Here is a 25160-nt window from a genome sequence, read left to right as displayed (position 1 = left end):
AAGTGATCCACCCGCCTCGGCCTCTCAAAGTGCTGGGATTACAGGCGTGAGCCACTGCGCCCGGCCATCATTGTCTTGATTTGCTGATAATTATTACCAGTACTTCAAGACTAAAATGATCTAATACTTTAAATCATCTAGGGAGTATTTCTTCCTTGATATCTTAAGGTTTACTGAGTATGTCTTGCTCAGATAGTACTTACATAAAGTATTTAAAAGCTGTTGGTTGGCCGGGCATGGTGGCTCACGCCTGTAATCCCAGCACTTTGGGAGGTGGAGGAGGGCGGATCACGAGGTCAGGAGATCAAGACCATCCTGGCTAACACAGTGAAACCCCGTCTCTACTAAAAATACAAAATAATTAGCTGGGCGTGGTGGCGGGCACCTGTAGTCCCAGCTAGTCGGGAGGCTGAGGCAGGAGAATGGCGTGAACCTGGGAGGCAGAGCTTGCAGTGAGCCGAGATTGTGCCACTGCACTCTAGTCTGGGCGACAGAGCGAGACTCCGTCTCAAAAAAAAAAAAAAAAAAAAAAAGTTGTTGGTAAATTTGGTAGCTGTTACTGGGACTGTAAATTGGCAGAGTCCTTTTGGAAGACAACTTGGTATTAAGTATCAATAGCTGTAAATAGCATTGGTATGCAGTTCTCATAAGAATCACTTCTAAGAAAGTCATAAATATGGACAAAGCATTATGCACAAAGATAGTCATTATACACTTATTTGCAATTGTAAATGTGAAAATAGCTGAAAATGGGGTCAGGAGAATGCAGAATGGTAAATTAAAATTTGATAAGTGATCAGTAGTGATGCTTGCAAAGAGCTGCATTGTGAGAAAGTATTCAAGATGTTAATTCAGCGTATATAAGATAAAACATAAACTATAGTGACTATTGTATTTAACGATAAAAGGAAATATGCCACAGAATTACTAGTGTTTATAGATTTTTGAATGATGGATTAGTAGTGTTTATGTGTTTCCTAAGTTATCTACAGTGAGTGTTTACAGGTATGACTTTCATAATCAGGTAAAAACTTACCTTTCCAAGAAAAGTAATGGTCAGAAACAGAAAATAAATCTCGAAGCGTTCTTACTCTTGAAATAACTCATTGGCACAGTATATACTGGCCTTACGTTGCTGTGATATTAATTTCTGGAAATAATTCCTGCATGTAAATTTAATTTTATCTTTTTATAAATAAATAAATGATTCCCATCTAAATTTCTGCTGATTTTGAAGATAAGACCCCAGCTTTCTCTTTGGAAATGTGATAGAAATTGTGCTTAGGAATCGTAGCTTGTGTTTTTAAGGAGAAACCAGAGTCATAATGTTGAGTGGGGTCTTCATGACAGCAGCAGGTTTTCTCCCCGGCAGCCCCATTGAACTTACGACTGTGGGACTCTGCTGGGGGATGTCTTGTGCGCTGGAGGATGCTAAGCAGCTTCCCAGCCTCCACGTCCCCGTGCCAGCAGCACCTGCCCCCGGTTGTGATGACCAGAAGTATCTTCACATTGACCAATGTTCCCTTAAGGGCAAAATCACTCCCTTTTGGGAGCCACTGTCTGCAGTAGAGCCCCTCCTTCGGATGCGCAGACACCAGAGTTGTGATCTGCCCCCCAGGCGCCCAGCTGGCGAGCACTGGAGCAGAACTGGCCACCATCAGATGGGTGCTGCCCCCAGTCTGGCTGGAGTTCTTTCTGTTGTCAGCACTGCTTCCCAGCTCTGTACGTTTTGTTTCCTTAAAAAACTGTCAACCATTGGAAAGCAAGTTCCATAAACTACGGTCTGTAACACCCTCCTTTCCTCCTTTCCTTCTAGTGTTGCCCCCTCGTTGCGTTCAAAGGTGTGCCTCTGTCAGCTGGAGCGGTGCTGCCCTTGACTCAGACATGAGTCGTGTAGCCCCCTGGAAGTGCTAGGGGTTGGACGAGGCATGCCTGCTTTTCCAGATACCTTTTTTTTTTGAGACGGAGTCTCGCTGTGTCCCCCAGGCTGGAGCGCAGTGGCGCAATCTCGGCTCACTGCAAGCTCCACCTCCTGGGTTCACGCCATTCTCCTGCCTCAGCCTCCCGAGTAGCTGGGACTACAGGTGCCTGCCACCACGCCTGGCTAATTTTTTTCATATTTTTAGTAGAGATGGGGTTTCACCTTGTTAGCCATGATGGTCTCGATCTCCTGACCTCGTGATCCACCCGCCTTAGCCTCCCAAAGTGCTGGGATTACAGGCGTGAGCCACTGCACCCGGCCTCCAGATACTTTTACACATTCATACGTTCCTGGTTTTTAGGAAAGAGTGAGTCTGTACAGGCTCCACCTTTGCAGCGGGACAGGCACAAATTCATTCCCAGCTTCACCGCATACGAAGCCTGTGCCCTTATTTGGCAAGTTCCATAACTGCTTTGGGTTTCAGTTCCCTTTTCTATGAATTGAAGAAGATGAGGTGTAGCTATTGATGTCATTGTGAAGATTAGAAATAGTGCTTGTTTATAATTTGTATAGTACCTACAATAAGTTGCCATTCAAAGTATATTAGTAATTACAGAAGAAGGTAATTGTTAGAGTCTAAAGATATACATATATTGACTTTTTTTGTAAATTGGAAACTTGTGCAGATAGTTTCTGAGTAAATTTCATATTATCTCCCTAGATGTTGACTTATTTTGCTGCATTTGAGGTATTCTTTGAAGAAAATTTGCCGAAATTATTTGCCCATTTCAAGAAGAACAACCTAACTCCAGATATCTACCTAATTGATTGGTAAGACTGGCTTTTCTCTGTGTTTTCAGAGCGTTTCTCAGCCGTTGCCTGTTCTTCACTCTTTTCTCTGCCAACTTCTTCACGGCCCGCCTGAGTCCTCATATCCTGCTTTCCAGCCTTCCCTGATGGCCCTGCCCTTGAGTTTTATTTCCATCAGTGCCTCCGCCTGGCCCTCCTGAATTCCCTTAAGGGGAGAAATGGTATCTTGGGCCTGTTTGTTTCCAAAGTGCTGTCCATTCCTTAAAGGACCCGTCCCAAGCACCCGGCCTGTGCAGGCCCTCGTCAGCTATAGAGGTGGTTGGAGGAGCAAGGCCAGCGCTTGCCTGTCAGGAGCTCCTGGCTTGTGGGAGACACGTGTGTCCGTGGGCACTGTCCACGTGAGATGAGTGCTGTCTTGGAAGGCAGGAGGCCCTGGACCCAGCACAGGGGTCAGAGTACACACAGTGAAGGTGACAAGCGCATGTGCATTCCAGAGTCAGCGGGCACTGTAGCCAGGTCCAGTGGGGTAGAGGCTGAAAGTAAAGGGCAGAGGATGGCAGGCGATGAGGTGGGGAGGCCAGGTCACGGTGGCTCTTAGACCCAAGCTCTGGAGCTTGGGCAGGATTGCAGGGCCAGGGGGAGTGGCAGAAGGCTTCTGCTGAGGATGGGGGTGGGGCAGATCCAGCGGTGAGTTTTAAGTTACCTGGGAGGCAGGAGAGTCTGGGAACAGAGAGACAAATTAAGGGGGAAAAAGCCGAAGTTAGGTGGAGAGAAGGCCCCGTGGAAATATTGTGGGTATGTCAGAGAATCATGGTCAGCTCTTGACTGCGGGTTGGGGAAGGGGTTTGCTGATGCCTTCAGCTGAGACCAAAGACAAAGGGAGAAGATTCGGCCAGGGCAGTTAGTGGATTTGACTTCAGACAGGTGATTTTGAGGTGCCTGCGGGACATGTAAGTAGAGGCATCCTGAGACAGATACAAGGATTCCGAGAGGTCTGCGCAGCAGTAGTAAGCCAGGCAGGTCTTCATGCTGTGGTGAAACAGGTTGCTGAGGATGGGGTGTGGCTGTTAGCCCAGAGAGCACCATATTTGAGGGCAAGGTGAGAGGGCTGGGAGACCTGTGTGTGCAGGGGAGCAGCCTCTCAGATCACGTGGTGGGAAGAGGGTGCCTCCGGGATCCAGCAGCCCCAGCCCAAACCCAGCTTCTCCCATTATTGCCTTGTGGCCTTGGGGAAGGCTGTGAAGCCCGGCTGAGCTCCCAGTTCCTTATCTGGAGGCCACAGTGATTCACCCCACAGGGTGCCGCAGGGTGACTGTGTGGCACCACCCGTCTCATAGAAGGGGCTCCGCAGAAGTAAAGAAGGTACTATTCGACCAGAAAGTCACGTTCCACTAAATTGTGTGTTAAACGTCCAGCCACTGTGAACAGATAGCTGGCTGGTTTGGTTTTGTTGTTGCCTACTTTCTTCAGCAGAGAAAGGGCCTTCTGGAAGGTAAAATTCAAGTATCATTTGAAAGGAAGCTGACCCCTTAGCTAAAGCAGCCTTGTCTGTGCCCTTAAGAGTGCGCCTTTGGGATTCTTGGTTTGTTGCTTCTGTCTCAAACCCTGGACTGTTCTCCCTCCGCTGACCTTTGCCATGAAGGACAAGGGTTTTGGAGGTTGAATCTTGTAGGTGAAGCCATAAGGCGCTGGTGATAGAGGACAGCGAACATGGGGCCGTGAATGGACCTGCCGGGGATGCTGGGCTGGCCCGCCTGGCTGTACTGGATAGAAGTGTTTAGGGCCCGCTTTAAAGGGCACCTTTATTCAGCAAATGGTGATTTTATTCACACCTGTGAACACGAAGCTCCTGCACAGGCTGCCCCACCGTGTTCATTTGACTGCGAGCCCTGCCCCTCAGATTCCTGGCTGGAGCCCACGGTACTGGAGGATGGGAGAGGATCCAGGCAGAACCTGAGCCTTTAGCTTCTCCTTTATCTGTTTTAGGGCTTCTGATTAGTTTCTTAGGATTCTAGGCCAAAAGTCAATAGTGTCTTTTAAACTTTTCTCACCTTTACTTGCAAAAGGAAATGCGTTTTAAATTGTGCCCCAATGTGTGCAGAAACTTAACACGTACATATGCTGGGAACGGTGGTTTCATGACCCAGTACCTAACCCTGACCATGTGAAGCATTTTGAAATATTGTACTCTGTTCTATTTATTCCAAAAAATGCTGGTGATAATCTGCTTTCATTGCCTTCACGATCCACTGGCTGTTGTCTGGGTCATGCCTGGCAGTGTGAAAAGTACAGGCCTGGAGAATAGTGTTGTCTGCTTCTGTCCCAGCCTGAAGATGGTTGTAATCCATGTAGGGGCAAAGACAAAGGGCACCTGCATTTTTTGACTCGAGTGCTCACACATGCTGTCTTTGAACCCTTGGAACAACCTCTCCAAGCCCAGTGTAACACTTGTGTTTTATAGATGAAAAAAACAGGCTCAGGGCCGGGTGCACTAGCTCATGCCTGTAATCCCAGCACTTTGGGAGGCCCAGGCGGGCGGATCACTTGAGTCAGGAGTTCCAGACCAGCCTCGCCAACATGGCGAAACCCCATCTCTACTAAAACACAAAAATTGGCAGGGCATGGTAGCGCGTGCCTGTAATCCCAGCTACTCAGGAGGCTGAGGCACGAGAATCATTTGAACCCAGGAGGCAGAGGTTGCGGTGAGCCGCGATCACACCACTGCACTCCAGCCTGGGTGACAGAGCGAGCCTCTCTCTCCAAAACAAACAAACAAAATAAAACTGAGGCTCAGAGAGGCAGAGTGCCTTGGCCAAGGTCCTGATGCCAGCCAAATGCAGAGCTGGAGTCCAGACTCAAGTCTACCCGGCTCTAGAGCTGTGCACTTTCCCTTAGAGTCCTTTCTAAGGGGGTTTGTGTAAGGCAGTGTCACCCATAAGATGGGTCCCATAGCTCAGGTTCCAGAGACAGGAATAGCATGTCGAGTGTAGAACATGAGTTGGACTGTCAGTAATGAGCAGTGAGGCAGAGTAAATGAAAAGGAAGTGGCAAGGGTTCTTCACTGCTGAGGCCTTTGTGCTGTAAGCTGGTTGGTGCCCAGGGCCTTGTGAATGCTGTCCACTGTGCTTTGATGAGGCCTCCACAGGCCTTATTCTTGAAGTGCTGACTGTGTTCTAGAATAAGCACCAACTAGGATACAGTCTGTATTCGCAGTTCCAGTACAGGGCAAGGCATATAGAAAGGACTTAGTAAATATTTAAGTTGAACTAAGCACAGGAAAGCCATGTATTCATGACTTATTCCCTGAGTCAGCATTTATTGGTGGTCCGCAGTGATTCAGTCTCCTTGTTGGGTGCTGACAGTTCGGTGAAAGCTCAGATCAGAAACAGGTTGGGCAGTGGAGAGGAAGCAAAGGGGAAGAACAGACTTTACATAAGACCTGTCCTAGAGGCTGCCATTTCAGAAGCACTCGTCACTGTGGTCTTCAGGGTTCAGAAGCAGGTGTACCTATTTCTGGGCACAGAAGAAGTCACTGAGGCCCACTTCTCAATGTCACACCCATGGTGTGAGGTCCAGGTTGGTGTGCCTTCGGGGTCTTTGCTTCTTCTGCTACATCAGGCCACCTTTCCCAGAGCCACGTCCACACCCATCACAGCCGGCCTGCCTCCACATTGTCGGTCTGCACTGTGCCTGGAGGGGTGTAAAGCATGCTAGGTTCCAGGGCTCAGCAGCTAACTGCCTGAGCAAGAGAGCCTTTCTCCTGCTCGCGGCAGGGGCTGAGGGGCCTGTGGATGTGGCCAGCTCAGCGTCCTGGGTGGGCTGTGTGGGTAGCCCATTAAAATGGCTACACTTTTGGGGTCAGAAAAATCTCCTGTCCTGCCACACTGCCTGCCCACCAAGCCTGCTTCCCACCGCCCCAGCTCCACCCACACTCTGAGGGTGCCCTCTGTCAGCTGCTGCCCTTGTAGTAAAGCTTTGAGAGTGACCTCTGTGTCCCCAGTGCCTGGCTCAGTGTCCTAGGTCAAAGAATGCGTCTGTGCCTGAGGGTCACCTTCCTGGGTCCCTTTTCCAGTGCACCCTGTACGCTGCCTAACCAGTGGCTCATGAGGAGTCAGTGCTGAGGATTCGCTGTCCTTGCCAACACCGCCTTCCTGGCCCTTCTTTAATTGTGGCCTGCCACTCCTCCCGATGAGGCATGCGGATCAGAGCAGGGGCCCCTCAGCTGTCTCCATCTTCCTACAGAGTTTTCAGTGTTTCGACTGTCAAGGATCTACATTTTGTAGGACTGACTTTTGGTCATTTCACTTCTGAAAATATTTCCCATTGCTGTCCAGTGGCAGAATTATCTAAGGGTGTGAGTGAGCTTTATAATAAATAATCCTGAGCTAACAAAAGAATCGGGGACTACATTCCATGTTATGGTTAGCGTTTCTGAAATAATGTTTAATGATCCTTGGAGATCTGTCATTGCCTCGAGTTTCCATCTTTTTTTTTTTTTTTGAGACAGAGTCTCGCACTTTCACCTAGGCTGGAGTGCAATGGCGGATCTTGGCTCACTGCAAGCCCCGCCTCCTGGTTCATGCCATTCTTCCACTTCAGCCTCCCGAGTAGCTGGGACTACAGGCGCCCACCACCACCCCTGGCTAATTTTTGTATTTTTAGTAGAGACAGGGTTTCACTGTGTTAGCCATGATGGTTTTGATCTCTTGACCTCATGATCCTCCCAACTGGGCCTCCCAAAGTGCTGGGATTACAGGCGTGAGCCACCGCGCCCGGCTAGAGTTTCCATCTTAAAGGGAAGGTTCAAGGGGGAGTGACTGTTGGGAGGTTTCCGTTTGCGCTGCCTCTTGCACTTGGGTCATCTCTGGCCCTTCAGTTCTGGGGTACAGGTTGCCCCAAGAGTGCCTTAGGAGCCGGGAGCATCTTGCTGAGCACATCTGGCATAGGCTGGGTCTTTATGGGCGTGTGGAGGAGGGAGGACTGTCCCCTGCCTACACTGGGGACCCGTTCGCAGGGAGGGGCAGCAGCCTGTGCGTCGTTGGCACACCCTGGCCTGGCTGAAGTGGGAGGCCACATTCTCACGCGGTGCTCACGATATTTACTTCACGTCTGCTGCCCCCTGCCAAGTGCTGGGACAGAAAGACTGGAACACCACTGGGCTCAGGTTGGGGAGGACTCCGGGGCACAGAGGTGGGTATGTGAACACCGCTGGGCTCAAGTCGGGGAGGACTCCGGGGCACAGAGGTGGGTATGTGAACCCCGCTGGGCTCAGGTCGGGGAGGACTCCGGGGCACAGAGGTGGACTCCGGGGCACAGAGGTGGACTCCGGGGCACAGAGGTGGGTATGTGAACCCCGCTGGGCTCAGGTCGGGGAGGACTCCGGGGCACAGAGGTGGGTATGTGAACCCCGCTGGGCTCAGGTCGGGGAGGACTCCGGGGCACAGAGGTGGGTATGTGAACCCCGCTGGGCTCAGGTCGGGGAGGACTCCGGGGCACAGAGGTGGGTATGTGTACCCCGCTGGGCTCAGGTCGGGGAGGACTCTGGGGCACAGAGGTGGGTATGTGAACCCCGCTGGGCTCAGGTCGGGGAGGACTCTGGGGCACAGAGGTGGGTATGTGAACCCCGCTGGGCTCAGGTCGGGGAGGACTCTGGGGCACAGAGGTGGATAGTGAACCCCGCTGGGCTCAGGGTGGGGAGGACTCTGGGACACAGAGGTGGATAGTGAACCCTGCTGGGCTCAGCTTGGGGAGGACTCTGGGGCACAGCGCTGGATATATGTCTAATTGCTTTCAGAATCAAGGTGAGGGCAGTTTATGGGTTTAACTAAGTTTGAACTGAGTCTTAAATAACCATCTCCAACTTTTAACAAATGGGATTATGTGTTCGGAGTTTAATGTTGCTTTATTTAAGCTTCACAAAATCTAATGAGGCTCAGTAGTAACCCTGTTCTTACCTAGCACAGTCTAATTTAACTGTTGATGTTTCTGGGAATACAGGGAGCCCGGTGGTTGGGGGAGGGGCTGAGTGCCATTTATGAGCCAGCCATGGGGGTGAGGGCTCCTCCTTAGCAGCTGGTCAGGATGGGAAAATGGGGACACAGCTAGAAATTGGTAATGTTGGGCCTTGAAGGTCCAAGTCGCTGGTTTTGGCTTTGTAATGGGTGAGACTACCCGGTGACTTTCACTTTTACTTTAAGCTAGATCTGCTTTTCTACAGCCTCCCTTTATTTGGCTGAGTTTTTTCTCGTTTTCTTTTCTTTTCTTTTCTTTTCTTTTTGAGACGTATTGTCACTCTTTCCAGGCTGGAGTGCAGTGATGCGATGTCGGCTCACTGCAGCCTTCGCCTCCCGGGCTCACGCAGTTCTCCTGCCTCAGCCACCCGAGTAGGTGGAATTACAGGCGCGTGCCACCATCCCCGGCTAATCTCCCTTCATTTGTACTGTCCTCCTCTGTAAAATGGAAAAGATGATTGTATCTCCTCTTGGGGTTGTAACAAGGATTCAGTTGAATAGTCCCTGTAAAAATGTATGAAGCGAGCACTTTCTGTTGTGTGCAGCCCAGGGCCCTCATTAGTAGACAGGGCAGAGGCCAGTTCTGTTCCGTGGATGCCGTCTTCCTCCTTCACGACAGCCCTGAACTGCCCTCATCCTTACCCCATGGCGCTTCCTTGCCTCTAGCAAGCTCAGACAAGCAGGCAGAACAGACCCGGCTAGGTAAGAAGTTTCTGGAAGTTGTGAAGACGCATCAGCAAAAACTGCCCCTTTCCTCCTGCACGTATCATGGGGGAAACAGATACGCAGCTTTTGTCTGGGGTCTTTTCTAAGCTAAGAGACACTTCATTTGTTTAGCGACATAGAAATATATCATTTTGGGCTGGGTGTGGTGTCTCATGCCTGTAGTCCCAGCACTTTGGGAGGCTGAGGTGACAGGATCATTTTAGCCCAGGAGTTCAAGACTCGTCTGGGCAACATAGTGAGACCCTATCTCTACAAATAACTTAAAAATTAGCCTTTGTGGTGGTGTGGGCCTGTAGTCTCAGCTACTCAGGAGGCTGAGGTGGGAGGATCACCTGAGCCCAGGAGGTCTAGGTTGCAGTGAGCCGTGATTGTGCAACTGCACTCTGGCCTGGGCGACACAGTCAGACCCTGTCTTAACAAAAAGAAAACAGAAGAATTATGTTATTTTGCATTAGTTGAAGTTGTACTTGAAATTACTTTTTTTTTTTTACTCTTAAAAGCATACTTTTAAAAAAATACCATTTTTGATCTACAACACGATAATATGCAGTGGTCAGAGGCAAAACATAAACATCTTTTGGGAGAGAAAAACCCTTGAATTCTGTCTTCCGACCGTGGGAGGAGTACTGAGCCGTCTCTGGGAAGGCCAAGGGGCCCTTCCCGTCCTGCCTCTCTGAGCCTGAGGGCAGCAGGGGAAGGTGGACCTTGAACCAGGAGGGCTGTGTGGACAGTAGTCCCCTTGTTCCAACCGGTTCTGATCCCATGGCAGGGCTTCTGTGGGGCCAGGACAGAGCCTGGTGTCCCCCTTCAGTGGCCTGTTCGTGGCTGGCTTTCGAATCTAAATGTGGTTTAAAATACAGCCCACATTTGGAAGCTCCTGATAATGATGTGGGAGCACCTCTGAGCAGTCCCTGCTGGAGGAGAGAGTGGGAGAAGAGGAGCCTCAGTTCAAGACTGTGGGGCGGGGTCTCTGCCCTTGAGGCACTTGCAGCCTGGAGCAGGGGACAGGAGTGGCTTAGGACGGTGCGGAGCTCTTGGAGTGGAGCCCAGGGGCTGGAGAGGCCATGGGGAGCCCTGACTGGGGCAGAGGGCCTGGGAGCTGCTTGCTGAGGGCCTGCCAGAGCCTGCAAGGCCCAGAAGATGCAGGAGGGTGTGCGAGGCAGAGGGAAGTGTCCAGGAGTGTCAGGAGCGTCCCTTCACTGGCTCAGTGTAAAGGAAGATGAAGAGTGCCGGGGCCTCATGAAGGGGGGTGCGTGCAGTGCAGCGTGAACGTTTCAAGGAAACTTGGTCCAGCCTGAGGGTCAGGAAACAACCTTCCAAGAAATAGTGACAGCATGTGGGAAGAGCCTGCAGAAGACAGAGGCTGATGCCAGGAGCAAGCCTGGAGGCTGCAGTGAGGAGCCAGGCATGGTCGCAGCATGGCGTCAGCAGTAAGCGTGGCCAGGAGGTAGAAGCTCATGGGATTGGAAATGGATTTGTTTCATGGAAATGCAGAGCAGGGGGCATCGTGGGTGTAGTGAATGGCATTCTGGGTCATTCCGGTGGTGACTTAATTTTATAAAGTTCACTACCTGTCTAGAGTAACTTATGGAGACTCACACATAAATCTCAGCTTAAGAATATTATGTTAAATAAAAAAAGAACAAAAGTTTAGTTCTTTGGGCTTGGGGGGGTACGTTGTAGAAATCTCTTTTGTTCTTTGCTATAAAAACTATCTGACTATATATATAAAATATGTATGTGTATAAACTATATAAAAACCATCGTTTTGGCCAGGCGTGGTGGCTCACGCCTGTAATCCCAGCACTTTGGTAGGCTAAGGTAGGTGGATCACGAGGTCAGGAGTTCAAGACCAGCCTGGCCAAGATGGTGAAACCCCATCTTTACTAAAAATACAGAAATTAGCCGGGCATGATGGTGGACGCCTGTAATCCCAGTTACGTGGGAGGCTGAGGCAGAGAATTGCTTGAACCTGGGAGGTGGAGGTTGCAGTGAGCCAAAATCGCGCCACCACTGCACTGCAGCTTGGGCGACAGAGTGAGACTCCGTCTCAAGAAAACAAACAAACAAACAAAAAAACATTGTCGTCTTTCCCTATCCGTTTTTTTCTCAGGACTCTGCTTTTTAGCAGATGTAGGGGGAGTCTGATTTCCGTGTGTGAGTGGGCACACAGAGATAGTCGTGCAGGCCGAGTGGACTCTCCTGCCCTTTCTCATAGCGTTAACAAGCATGCTCTCCAGGTACAATTGAGAATATTCTCTAGACTAAGGAAACAGATCTCTTTGGTCTTTGTTGAACTGTGCTTTCTAGACCAGGTGGTGAAATGGTTTTCTGGTTTTGAAATAGCAAGAAGCTCGGGCTGAAGGCTTGTGATTTTAGAATCAAGCTTCTTACCAAGCCTGCGATGGTGTTGCTGCCTCACGGTGTGTGCTGAGGCTCAGACATCAGAGCGTGGGCATTGGAGTCAGGTTCAGAGTCTGGCTCGGGACTTACTGGTGGTGAGACCTGGGTCCGTTTAGCTGTTGTCCTGAGGCGCAGTTCCGTCAGGTGTAGCGAGGTGAGAGAGCCCATCTCCCAGGCATTTCCTGACGCATGGGGTGTCCTTCTGGAGGGGCTCGCAAAGCACACAGCGCCCGGTGCGCCCCCAGCTTCTGTTGTTCCTCTAGGTGCGGGTTTTCCCTGCCATCCGGCTCTCCGTTCCCTCCTCTGAGTTGAATGAAGTCTAGATTTTTAGGCCTTCCTCGACTTTTACCGTTAGAAGGTTCTGACGAGGGACAGCGCAGAACATTCCTGCTGTCATCTAGGAGCTGCGGGCTCTGTGCAATGCACGTCCATAACCGCATGTCCTCGGGACCTGGAGGACAGGCTGCGTCTAATGGAGCACCCCCTGGGCAGAGTCCACTGTGGACAGAACCCATGCCCCTGTCACTTGTGAGCAGGTTGACCAGTGTGCGGGGTTTTTTGTGGAATCTGTTGTGGGAAAGTCAGGGTCACGCTGTGGAAGCTTTAGTGGCCTGACCTCCTCACCGAGTCAGCCCCTCAGGCCGAGTCCAGTGCCTGCCGTTCAGGGGCTGCGTGGGCCCAGCGCTGTCTCTGTGCCAGAACAGGAAATACTGAACTCTGGAAGAGAGGTCCTCCAGGAGGGGTGGAGATGTCCCCCACCCAGCTGGGGATCCCCACCTGTACCGAACACTGTCAGTGTTGGGCAGGTTTTGAGAGCCAGGAACGTCTGGGAAGTCCTGCCGTAGACAGGGCATTGGAATTCAGCAGAGATTGCTGGACAGGGCACTAGATGTGGAGCTAGGGTGTGCCGTGATGAGCACCAGGCTGGGGACCAGGAGCCTGAGGGCGCCCAGAGGAGGAAGGAACCTCGTGCATGCTCCCAGGGTGAGGGGAACCTGTGCAGTGGCACCAGCATTGAGCTCCATAGCCAGGAGGAGCACCTACCGTACGCTTGCTCTGTGGGTGGCGTGGGGTACAGCGGTCCCTAAGACAGGAAGCCTGCCCCCACAGTGTGAGCACACAGTAGGGGCTCAGCCCATATTCCTTGCAGGCAGGAGTCATTGCTGTCAGTCATTCGGAAGCTGTGTGTGCTGCGTGATTCTGTGCAGAAGCTGATACTGCTGTGTCCTATGCGATGTTAGAATTGCCCTTCAGTGTGAGTGCAGGCCTGGCCCTGGCCCCAGCTGTTGCCTGAAAGTGACTAGGGGAGTGTTTTTCATGGAATCAGACTGGAATTCAGTGTTCTTTCTTTGTTAGGAGAGATTCAAAATCTGGAAAATTCCAACTTTTCCCCCTAGGATCTTTACCTTATATAGTAAATCTCTGCCCCTCGACCTGGCCTGTCGTATCTGGGACGTGTTCTGTCGTGATGGAGAAGAGTTCCTGTTCCGCACAGCCCTGGGCATCCTGAAGCTGTTCGAGGACATCCTGACCAAGATGGACTTCATCCACATGGCCCAGTTCCTGACCCGGCTGCCCGAGGACCTGCCTGCCGAGGAGCTGTTCGCCTCCATCGCCACGATCCAGATGCAAAGCCGAAACAAGAAGTGGGCCCAGGTCAGTGGGCTTTGTGTTCTTGGCTTCCCACTGTGTAGCTGGCAAGTGGCACGACTCAGGAAGCCCTACGTAAAGTGCTATCTGAGGATGTAGCCCCTTTGATGGAGTCCCCGGGCTGGAAGTGAGGGGGGCCGGGTGGAGACATGGCTGTGCCACAGGGCGTCTTGGCAGGTCGCTTCCTCTTTGGGTTTCTGTCAGCTGGATGGGGTGTGTGGATAACGAAAGCCTTCCCACCTCTTCTGCAGTGGCGTTGGGAGGGTCAGCACTTTCACCATTATAGTGCTCTTTACATGTTAGAAAGTATTTTGTAAGCCACGTCCCCCCCTTTTTAAAAAAAAAAATGCCAGAGACAGAAAGCAAAGTGCACCCACTTACTGAGCCCCGTGGCCATGCCCTGTGGCAGGCTTTTGTGTGCGTCTTCGAGAAGGAAGTGGGATTATCCCCCTCTTACAACAAAGGGAGGCCCAGAGAGGAGGGCGCGGGTCCCTCCTGGGTCTTCCCATGCGCTGCTGTGCCCTCTCTGGGCTGAGTGCCCCAAGCAGTGGCGCGGACAGTCCGTATCCCGCGGCTTCCCTCCAGGCATCCCTCTTAGGTCCTGTCCCCAGTGGGATTGACCTGCATTTTCTCTTCCGAGTCTTTGTCATACTAAAAAGGAAAAAAAACCAGCCTGGGTTCTTGATCCTGCATGCGCTCAGCATCGGTTTGAAGTCCTTGTTGATTGACGTCTATGAAGACTTTTCCTTTTCTGTACGTGCTACACCATGCCTGGGGGATTTCTTTGTTTTGAGACAGAGTCTAGCTCTGTCATCCAGGCTGGAGTGCAGCCCCCCACCTCCCAGGCTCAAGTGACCATCCCACCTCAGCCCCCCGAAATGTCTGTACTTGATTTAACTTTTTTTTTAATTAATGGAAGATTTAAAATATTTACAAAAATAGAACAGCATAAAATAATGCACCCCCACATGCCTGCTCTCCAGCATCAGTGACTGTGGAAGCGCAGCCGCTGTTGGAACTGCCTCCCACCTCTCCCCTTCCCACCATATTTAAGCGAGTCCCAGGCACCGTGTCACCTGTTGGTGTTAGCAATCTCTGAATCATATGGGCTCTTTTAACATAACTGCAATACCGTTACCACTCAGCTACTAACTCCTTCCTGTCATCAGATATCCAGTTTTCAAATACAGATGTCATAAATGGCCTTATAGTTGGTTGGAATCAAGATCTAAATAAAGTCCATGCCTTGTGATTGGTTGAAAGCTCTATTAAGCCTCTGTAATATCTATGCCACGCCACTTCTCACTTTTTAGCCCTCTCTTGCTTGCCTTTATTTGTCAAAGAAAACAGGTCATTTAGGCAGGGCACAGTGGCTCACAACTGTAATCCCAGCACTTTGGGAGGCTGAGGCAGGTGGATCACGAGGTCAGGAGTTAAAGACGAACCTGGCCAAGATGGTGAAACCCGTCTCTACTAAAAATACAAAAATTAGCCGGGCACGGTGGCAGGTGCCTGCAATCCCAGCTACTTGGGAGGCTGAGGCAGGAGAATTGCTTGAACCTGGGTGACAGAGGTTGCAGTGAGCCGAGATCACGCCACTGCACTCCAGCCTGGGCAACAGAGTGAGACTCCATCTCAAAAAAAAAAAACAGGTCATTTGTCCTGTAACATTTCCCACTGGGGGAGAGTTTTATGGCGTATACATACATCACCCCCCACCACACGTCACGCACCTATACATACACAATCACCCCCCACACACACAGATCACCTCCACACACACACACACACACTGCACATCCAGTCACCCTCCCACACCTCACCCACACGCAGTCACCCCCCACATCACACACCCACACATACACAATCACCCCACACATAGACACGCATGGATCACCCCCACGCACACACATTGCACACCCACACAGTCACCCCCCACACCTCACACACCCAGTCACCCCATACACACATCACATACACGTACACAATCACCACACACCAATCACCCCATATGCACATCACACACCCACGCATACACAATTACCCTACACAGTCACACCCGCACACAATCACCCCACACACATCACACACCCACACACACAATCACCCCACACAATCACACCCACACAAAATCACCCCCACACATCACCCCCCTCACACAATCACCCCCCCACACATCACACACCCGCACACAATCACCCCACATCACACACCCACATACAGTCACCCCACGCACACCACACACCCATATACAATCACCCCCTACACACATCACACACCTGTAAATACACAATCACCCCACACAGTCATACCCACACATACACAGATCACCCCCACGCACACACATTGCACACCCACACAGTCACCCACAATCACACACATACAAAATCACCCCACACAGTCACACACACACAGATCACCCCCCACACACACATTGCCCACCCCCACACATAGATCACCCCTTACACATCACCCCACACACATACCCACACATATGTACACACATCACACACCTACACATTGCATACACACACACACACCTACAGATCACCCCCCACATACACCTATCACACCCCCACACACACGTCACCCCACACATCACACCCACACGTACACATCACACACCCACACACATCACCCCATATGCACATACACACCCACGTACAGGTGCAGGTCACTCACTCCCTGCGCATCCACACGCTGCACACCCACATACACAGGAAAGGATTAAAGCCAGACCAGCCATTTTGATCCTTGCATTTTAGGGACTAGGTAAAAACTATTGGTTAAAACTGGATCAGATTATTTGACCGTAGGACATTGTTATTAATGGGATGGTGATAGGAGTTAGTCTGATGATGTGGCGTGGGGGGCTTGGGCATCAGGGACGTGCTGTCAATTTTTTTTTTTTTTTTGAGACGGAGTCTCACCCTGTCGCCCAGGCTGGAGTGCAGTGGCACAATCTCGTCTCACTGCAACCTCCACCTCCTGGGTTCAAGCGATTCTCTTGCCTCACCCTCCCGAGTAGCTGGGATTACAGGCGCCCGCCTCCATGCCCAGCTAATTTTTGTATTTTTAGTAGAGACGGGGTTTCACCATGTTAGCCAGGCTGGTCTCAAATTCCTGACCTCGCGATCCACCTGCCTCAGCCTCCCAAAGTGCTGGGATTACAGGCGTGAGCCACCGCGCCTGGTCCAGGCATCAGTGACTTTTATACAGTTCCAGGTCTCATGGGACTTGTGGTCCATGCACATTTCTCGCAAATCCTGTGGTTAAGGTTAAGACACTGGTAAGCTTTCTTGTTCTTTTTCCTTCTTTTTTTTTTTTTTTGAGACAGAGTCTCACTCTCATTGCCGAGACTGGAGTGCAGTGGTGCGATCAGAGCTCACTGCAGCCTCGCCGTCCGGGGCTCAAGCAATTCTTCCACCTCAGTCTCCCAAGTAGCTGGGACTGCAGGCATGTGCCATGACACCCAGCCAATATTTGTTTGTTTGTTTTTATAGAGATTTGTTTGCTTTTTTGTTGCTGAGGTTGGTCTCAAACTCCTGGGCCCAAGTGATCTTCCTCCCTTGGCCTCCCAAAGTACTGGGATTACAGGTGTGAACCACCACGCCCAGCCATGAGCTTTATCAAAATGACTAAATGTTTATGTTGAGCCAGCAACCCCATTTACTTCAAGATGCAGGGGGACTTTATCTGCCATTATTCCTTTTCTCCACCTTAATTGAAACCAAAATGTTACTTTTAACTTTGTGACTCAAAAGTGGCATAGTTCCTGGCCCCAGGCAGGTAGCACTGTGTTTGCACCAGATTCTCTTGGTTTCACCCTTGGACTTGGAGCACGTCACTTCCGTACCTGTCCATTGTTCAGGCCCCTTATGTTTGGGCATTAGCCTTCCGGAGTTTGTCGTGTGGGTCAAGAGGGCTCTGGGCGCGAAGTGCTGGCAGAGTTCTCTGCTTGGTGTGGAGCCTGTTAGTGTTGCTGCAATTGCTAAGCAGCCACAATGGCGTGGAATATCTTTTAAAAGAAGGGTGTTGGCCTGGCATGGTGGCTCAAGGCTGTAATCCCAGCACTTTGGGAGGCCAAGGCGGGCGGATCATGAGGTCAGGAGTTCGAGACCATTCTGGCCAATACGGTGAAACCCTGTCTCTACTAAAAATACAAAAATTAGCCAGGCGTGGTGGCACACCTCTGTAGTCCCAGCTACTCAGGAGGCTGAGGCAGAAGAATCTCTTGAACCCGGGGGTCGGAGATTCCAGTGAGCCGAGATGGCGCCATTCCACTCCAGCCTGGGTGACAGAGTGAGACTCCATCTCAAAAAGAAGAAAAAGAAGGATGTTGACCAAGAACTGTGAGAACAGAGGAGGGAGCAGGCTCTGGGCGAGCTCAGGAAGGCAGGCAAGAGGAGCCAGCGCCTTGAGGCCTTCTCAGGCCGCAGGCTTCCTGGTGGAGGAGGAGCAGGGTGGCAGGAGTGCAGAGGGATGGGCACAGGGCTCATTAGCATTCTAGCGTTCAGGCCTGGGCTTCCTGGGTGGCCACTGCAGGACTCAGTGAGGCCCCCAGCTGTGCTTTCACGTGGATTCTGTGGCCGGCTGGAAGGAGTGCAGCTAGCTTACCAGGCCAGAGAGGGCACGGGCAGGTGTCCCTGTTGGAAAGACCACACAGGACGTAGGAGTGGAAGACCCTGGAGGGTTGGACGCAGTGGAAGTGGGGAGCCGGGGGACCCTGTTAGGAGGCTGCTGCTGTCTCTGCACCGCTGCTGTCAGGATCTGTGCGTGTGGTCAGTTAACCTCAGCTGTCTTCCCTGTGACTCTTAGGTACTGACTGCATTGCAGAAAGACAGCCGGGAAATGGAGAAGGGAAGTCCGTCCCTCCGACACTGAGGCTGCAGCGGGAACTGGCACTCGGCACCAATCAGAGCCCCACACCGCGGCCCCTCTGTTGTTTCAGACTGACACCTGGGCCGAGAAGAACAGGCGCTCTTTAAGTTTGATTCCTAACACTGGAGTTGGCCTTAAACAAAACAAACACAAAAACTTTAAAGAATTAAACCAAGGCTTAGCCTTAAGCAGATCAGTGGAAGACTGATCTGCTGCACGGTTGAACGATGGGCGGTGGCTCACCCCACTCCTTTATTTCAGCAAAAGCTAATTAAATTGTAATGCTTCTATGTCAACTACTGGGAAGTATGTTACAGTCTTAGCCAGGATGCATGAGAGATGTTATTTGGGAGACTTGAGATGCTTTGGCTCATATTTACATGTTTTCAATAAGAAAGGTATCGCTGATTGAGTTATTGAGATAGTCTTTCCAGAGCTGGAGGTCATGTTTCTAAAACTCACCTACCAAAGATAGCATTAAAGGAACAGGGGCTCTCTGAGGATAGCCACTGATATGTGTTCCTGGATACCCGGGCATCGACCCAGCCTGCAGGTGAGCATTGGGCCATGTTGCCTTGACACAGTCACAGTGTATAGGCTGCAGGTGCATACGTGGGCTCCAATGGGACTGCACTCCGGGAGACTGCTCCCTGGTATCGGTCCTGCGGAGGTGGAAAGTTCGAGAGGAGGAGCTATTTGCGAGGAAGCCCTGTGGCAATAGAGACAGGCTTAAAAGCGGAGAGAACACACAGTGGAATCAGCCCCCTGTAAGTAAAAGGGTAGAGAAAGAGATGTGTGGCTGGGCCCTCTCCCACTGGCCTGTTCAGCGGAGGCCAGGGCAGCAGCCCAGAACAGCACATGTGGGGGAGGTGGCCCCTTGTGCCAGCAGTGGCTCCTCTGCCTTTGAGCCCTGCACAGCTGGACCCATCCTAAGTGCCAGTGAGTCCCTCACACATTTGACTTTAGAACGTGTGCTTCATGACCCGTTGTACAGACGGAGGAGCGAGCAACACACGTCTAACAGCCTAGACAATCTCGTCAGATGCTCATACTGGACCATCAGCCTCCCCGTTTTAGCTGACTTTCCCAGGGTCGTTGGCAAATTTTTTGTTCTGTCTTTTCCTTGACTAATTGTAGAACTTTGTGTGAGGACTTTGGTTTTCCAAAATCACAGAAATGAACCGTTTTGCAGCTACGCAGTCTAAAGGCCAGACCAGTGTCTGGAAGCAGGGCCCACGTGGTGGTCCGCTGGCAGGCTGGTCCTGGGGAGCATTCTGCGGACCCGGTCACGGGCTTGGTTAGTCATGCGTACATGTGTGCCTTGGGGTGGTCTGCACTCCACGGCCCTTCTCAGCCACACTTCCCACCCCAGGGGGTGCCCCCAGGCCGATCTCATTTCTGATGTTGAGGGCTGTTTGGCTTTGTCTGTACAGCCTTGGGCCAAGGGCTGGGGAAGGAAAGCCGAGCTGGCATTCGTTTTCTGGACTTTTTATGTCTGCCATACCCGCTAATGCTCCTCTAGGTGCAGGAGCAAGTTGCTGAGCCAGTGGCTGTCCCGTGCCCTCCTTTCCAGCACTACCATGTGTCATGTTTCCCGGACTCTGCCCCTACATCTCAGTTGAATCTCCAGGGAGGCTGCAGAGCATCATGGAGACCACTTTCTGCCTCGGCCTTTAAACGCTGACTCACCTCTTCTCGGAGGAGGCGTCCTGTCTTCACGGGGGGGTCCCGGTGGCCTCCAGACGTAGCCATTTCCTGACATCAAGATGTTGAATGTAATCTGGACTGAGCTGGGCCTGTGGGAGGGGCCGCCTGAGGCCTGCGTGCTGTCGTCCTCACAGATGTACTTATTTTTGTTCATGATATGGGCGTTCCGTTCCTTAAAGATGTATATATTTTCTTACTGTACATAAAGATGTTCCTTAAGGTCGTACAGAAGGTGGCGCGGCAAAGGGCCTTGTGCATTGTGTTCAGATTGCCGCTGGGGGTCTTCTGTGTCTTCAGCGCCTAGTCCTGCGTGTTCCTGGTGAAGCAGTTTCACATGAATCTCTCCAGACAGCACTATGATGCATTCCGCTTCTGAACAGGATCCCATGCCAGTGTGGAACACCTTCCCAACCTTAGTTCAGAAGAGGCTCGTATGACCTGTTCAGGGGTCACGTGAGGTCTCACCAGTTTCATGGGTCCTCTTCAGAGGCCAGAAAGTTCTAAAGTTCTGAGTCCCCGGCCAGGGTCCCTTAGCACCTTGGCACAGAGGCTGTTGGCAAGTGTAGAGGCTGCCTCTGTGTGTGGTTTAAGTAAACTGGAAATGAGACGTGGACATGCTGCTCCTCCAGAGGTCTGCACACTCCACTCCACATGCCGTTGACTCTCAGAGTCTGAGACTTCAGGGCCAGGACCTTTGTCCAGCCTGCGCGGTAGAGTGAGGCTGCCTCTCCCACCAGGCATTGGGATCCCATTTAGAAATGGCGTTCACTTCAGAAGGTACTTTTTAACTGCTCAGTTTTTGACTATTTTAAATAGTTTGCTGAAAACTCCCGGTAACACTTGCTACATATCATGTTTTAATTGCTTGTACAGTTAACCTTTAGTTTTATTTAGTAAAGTATATCAAAGTAGGACTTTTTCAATTGTAAATACGTGGTTTTATTAAGTAAAAGTCAATATAAAATTGTTACTTATGTTCACCGTCGTTTGTTTAAAGTTGAAGTTCTCACTTTGAGCATGATGCTGTTTGAATATCTTAAGATCCATTTATCAGACTGGTTAATAACAAGATGGTGCAGTGGTAGTTGAGTGAAGGGATTCGAGAGTTGGGGGTGCTCCTTGCAGGTTGGAGGGAGTCGCACCCTTGCACCCCATCTCGAGCTAGCCCCTACCCACTGCTCCTTCCTGGTCCTGCAGCTGGTGCTTACTCTGTGCCAGCCACAGGACCAGGGGCTCTCCATGTTCCCTTCAGAACCTTCTCAGAAGCCCATGAATCAGGCACTGAGGTCTGTCTTCCCCAGCGGGCAGTGGGGTGGCATGAGGTGGGGGTCAGTGGTGTCGTCTCAGGAGGCCATGGCTGTGTGGTGGAAGGCTCTGTGAAGCCACAGAGAACTGGGCAACACAGGGCCCGCCGTGTGGGTGGGCATCGCTCCGCTTCCCGAGGCAGGAGGCTTCCTGCTGGCGGGGCAGAGCCTAGGACAGCTTTCTCTCCTGGCCCCTTGCTCCCAGGAAAATCCTTACGTGTGCTCCATAGCACTCTCCCCAGAGCAGATGCTGCTGCCCGCTCTCCGGCCTCTCCCTCAGTGGCTGCTCTCCTCTCTGGGCCACTGTCACCTCCTCTGCGTTCTCTGCAGGCCATGGTGAGAGGACGGGCCACAGGCGTGATGGTGGCAGTCACAGCCACGCCAGGTGCTGGGCCGAGTGCCACCTGTGAGTCATCTCTGCAGCTGCTCTGTGGAAGACAGGGCTATTGCCCCATTTCAAAGATGAGACACAGTCGGGTGCAGTGGCTCACGCCTGTAATCCCAGCACTTTGGGAGACTGAGGCGGGCGGATCACGAGGTCAAGAGATAAAGACCTTCCTGGCCAACATGGTGAAACTCTATCTCTGCTAAAAAAAAAAAAAAACAAAAAAAAACTTAGCAGGGCATAGTGGCACATGGCTGTAATCCCAGCCACTCAGGAGGCTGAGGCAGAATTGCTTGAACCCAGGAGGCGGAAGTTGGAGATCGCACCACTCCACTCTAGCCTGGCAACAGAGCAATACTCAGTCTCAAAAAAAAAAAAAAAAAAAAAAAGATGAGACTCGGAAGGATGTGTGTAGACCCGGACAGTGGTCAGAACTGGGTTTCAGACTCCGGCCTTGTGACTTCCAGGCCCTTGTCAGAAACACCCTCTAGGGGAGGGGGCATTTGGGAGCCTTGTTCTTGTAGGGCTGACCTCAACTCCAAGTGCAAGGTCTGGGGTGGGGCCTGGACTTACTTATTTTAGTGCCTCCCATGTGCAGGCACCACCTGCAGAGGAAGAGATGGGGCCAACGGGGCTCGTGGGCCAAACACGGGCTGCGGTGGCCGGAGATGTGGGACGTCTGCCCCAGAGGTGGCAGAGGTGCCTCGTGTGTGCAAACATGAAAGGGGCCGGGATGCTTTCCTGAGTGCTGCAGCCCAGGGGAGAGGGGCCGATAGTTTACAAACCACCCCCGAGACATGGAGCCTGCCGGGCAGGAAGGCACAAAGAGAACGGAACGCTGCACCAGTGCGGTGTGGAGAGGCAGTGTGGACCTTGAGACCAGCTGTGGGTCACCAGGCAGCCAAGGGAAGGGCCTGGCCAGCAGAGGGAAGCCTCAGAGCCAAGGGCCAGTCCGAGATGGGCCCGTGTTAGGACGTGGAGAGGCTTGTAGGGTTCCCAGGGAAACCAGTGGATCTGCTTTGCGTGGTACAAACATGCTCAAATATTTGCTCGTATGACTCAGGCCCTTGCCTGCCTACCAGGAACCTGGCCATGAACTAGAGTGGCCAGATAGGTCTTTCAGGCCCAGAGTGCTGGCCTGCCCCATGGGCTCCCGTGAGCATCGCCTGCAGCCAGCCTGCTCTGGCGGCACTGGCCAGGGCCACACCAAGGCACTGTTTCCCCAGACTTGCTGCCAAAGCCCCATTTTCCAGGATGCCTGAACTGCCTGGGGTTCTGTGTGGAGCGAGGGGAACTGCCTTCTCCCCAAGCATTACAACAAAAGGAGTTACTTGTAAACTCGGAAGCATCACTCTGGACTCCAAAACCTCACAAAGTTTATCCTCAAACGTTGTTCCCCCAGCTTCTTGCCCTGCTCTGGAGCTGCTGGTAGAAACTGCCCCAACCAAAAATAAATCCAAGTTTAAGGTGCATTCTGGCCAGAGGTTAAGACAGGGCCCTGGAGATAAATCTTGTAGCCAATCATTGCCATTTAGGAACTCTGTGATCTTGGGGAATTTTCTTGAATTCCCTAAGCCTCGTTTTTCTTTTCTGTTACCAAAGGTTAAAAAGGGTACCCAGCCCTGTCCACTGGCTTATGAAGAGTAAACAAACATAAGCTGAACTACTAACTATATTTTAAAAAAACAGCCACAGAAACCTTGCCATGGGTTGGTAGACTCATGCCCTTCACATGTAAACCATTAGTATCTTATACTCTTGAACTTAAGAATTTTTTTTAATTTGGGGATTTTCCTCCCAAATTAAGCATGTTTATTATATAAAATTTGGAAATTCAGAAAAGCATGAAGACAGTTGTTTTTAATTGTACCACCAAGAGAAAAGATGCTGTTTTTAAATTCTGATCTCTTTTTCGTATAAGTAAAAATTTCCCATTTTACAAGTGAGTACATTGAGGCTTAGAAAGCTGAAGCATTCTGTCCCAGGTCCCAGTCAGAAGAGAGCTGAATCCAGCTCAGCCTGATTCCAAGGTCTTAGGAACAAGCTGTGTCTTCTCCTAGACAGATCCTCGTATTCACCCTTGGCATCCTGTGGGTGAAATGTTAGAATACATCGTCAATTTAAAAATTAGGGAGGGTGGCCGGGCGCGGTGGCTCACGCTTGTAATCCCAGCACTTTGGGAGGCCGAGGCGGGCGGATCATGAGGTCAGGAGATTGAGAGCACAGTGAAACCCTGTCTCTACTAAAAAAAAAAGTGCAAAAAAATTAGCCAGGCGTGGTGGCGGGCGCCTGTAGTCCCAGCTACTCGGAGAGGCTGAGGCAGGAGAATGGCGTGAACCCGGGAGGCGGAGCTTGCAGTGAGCCGAGATCGCGCCACTGCACTCCAGCCTGGGCGACAGAGCGAGACTCCGTCTCAAAGGAAAAAAAAAAAAAAATTAGGGAGGGTGTAATTTTATTCATTAAAATATGTACATATTTAGCCGGGCGCAGTTTCTCACGCCTGTAATCCCAGCACTTTGGGAGGCTGAGGTGGGCAGATCACCTGAGGTCAGGAGTTCAAGGCCAACCTGGCTGACATGGTGAAACCCCGTCTCTACTAAAAATACAAAAATTAGCCAGGCGTGGTGATGGGTGCCTGTAAGCCCAGCTACTTGGGAGGCTGAGGCAGGAGAATCGCTTGAACCTGGGAGGCAGAGGTTGCAGTGAGTGGAAATCGTGCCACTGCACTCCAGCCTGGGTGACAGAGTGAGACCACGCCTCAAAAAAAAAATTAAAATTCAATGTAAAATAAAATATGTACATATTTAATCATTGGTGATTTAAAACTAGACAATCCTCTGGAGGGAATATTGCATGGAAGTAGGAGGCATGCAGTCAGCTGAAATGGCCTCCTGTAGCCCTTTCCATTCATAGCATTTGTACGATTCATCACTCTGAGATTAAGACTATCTGAAAGTTCAAAGCACAAAAAGCACCAAATTGAGGTGCATTAACTCTGATATTTTATGGACAGGCACCCCACGCTAGTGGAGAACAAAATCTAAATTACAGCTACAGATGAATTTATTATAAAGGAAGAAAGTGTATATCTCTACTTAGATAAATTTTAAATCTCAAATGTGTTAAGTCAGCAAAAATGATTTTCATTTACTGATGAAAAAGTGTTTCCTTGGCTGCGCACGGTGGCTCACGCCTGTAATCCCATTACTTTGGGAGGCCGAGGGGGGCGGATCACGAGGTCAGGAGTTCAAGACCAGTCTGGCCAACATAGTGAAACCCTGTCTCTACTAAAAATACACAAAAAAGTATCCGGGTGTGGTGGTGTGCGCCTGTAATCCCAGCTACTCAGGAGGAGGCTGAGG

At 51.1% G+C, this 25160-nt stretch overlaps 1 protein-coding gene across 5 annotated transcripts in view; it reads left to right on the top strand.

Moving 5' to 3' along the window:
• Positions 1-21079, top strand: part of TBC1D14 (TBC1 domain family member 14) — a 121172-nt gene extending 100093 nt beyond the window's left edge. For 3 of the 5 annotated variants that reach the window (XM_063619742.1, XM_055246682.2, XM_063619743.1), the window contains 3 exons: positions 2643-2752; positions 13269-13527; positions 18340-21079. In XM_063619742.1, the coding sequence (XP_063475812.1) occupies positions 2643-2752; positions 13269-13527; positions 18340-18405 (435 nt within the window). In that variant the 3' untranslated portion in view covers positions 18406-21079. Of the gene's footprint in view, positions 1-2642; positions 2753-13268; positions 14788-18339 lie in introns of those variants that run through there. The other 2 variants (XM_063619741.1, XM_063619740.1) reach the window with 1 other exon arrangement.
• The last annotated feature ends 4081 nt before the right edge of the window (positions 21080-25160 follow it).

The sequence above is a fragment of the Symphalangus syndactylus genome, chromosome 16 (assembly GCF_028878055.3).
Source record: "Symphalangus syndactylus isolate Jambi chromosome 16, NHGRI_mSymSyn1-v2.1_pri, whole genome shotgun sequence".
Taxonomy (NCBI): domain Eukaryota; kingdom Metazoa; phylum Chordata; class Mammalia; order Primates; family Hylobatidae; genus Symphalangus; species Symphalangus syndactylus.
This window is presented reverse-complemented; position numbering and strand designations above follow the sequence as displayed.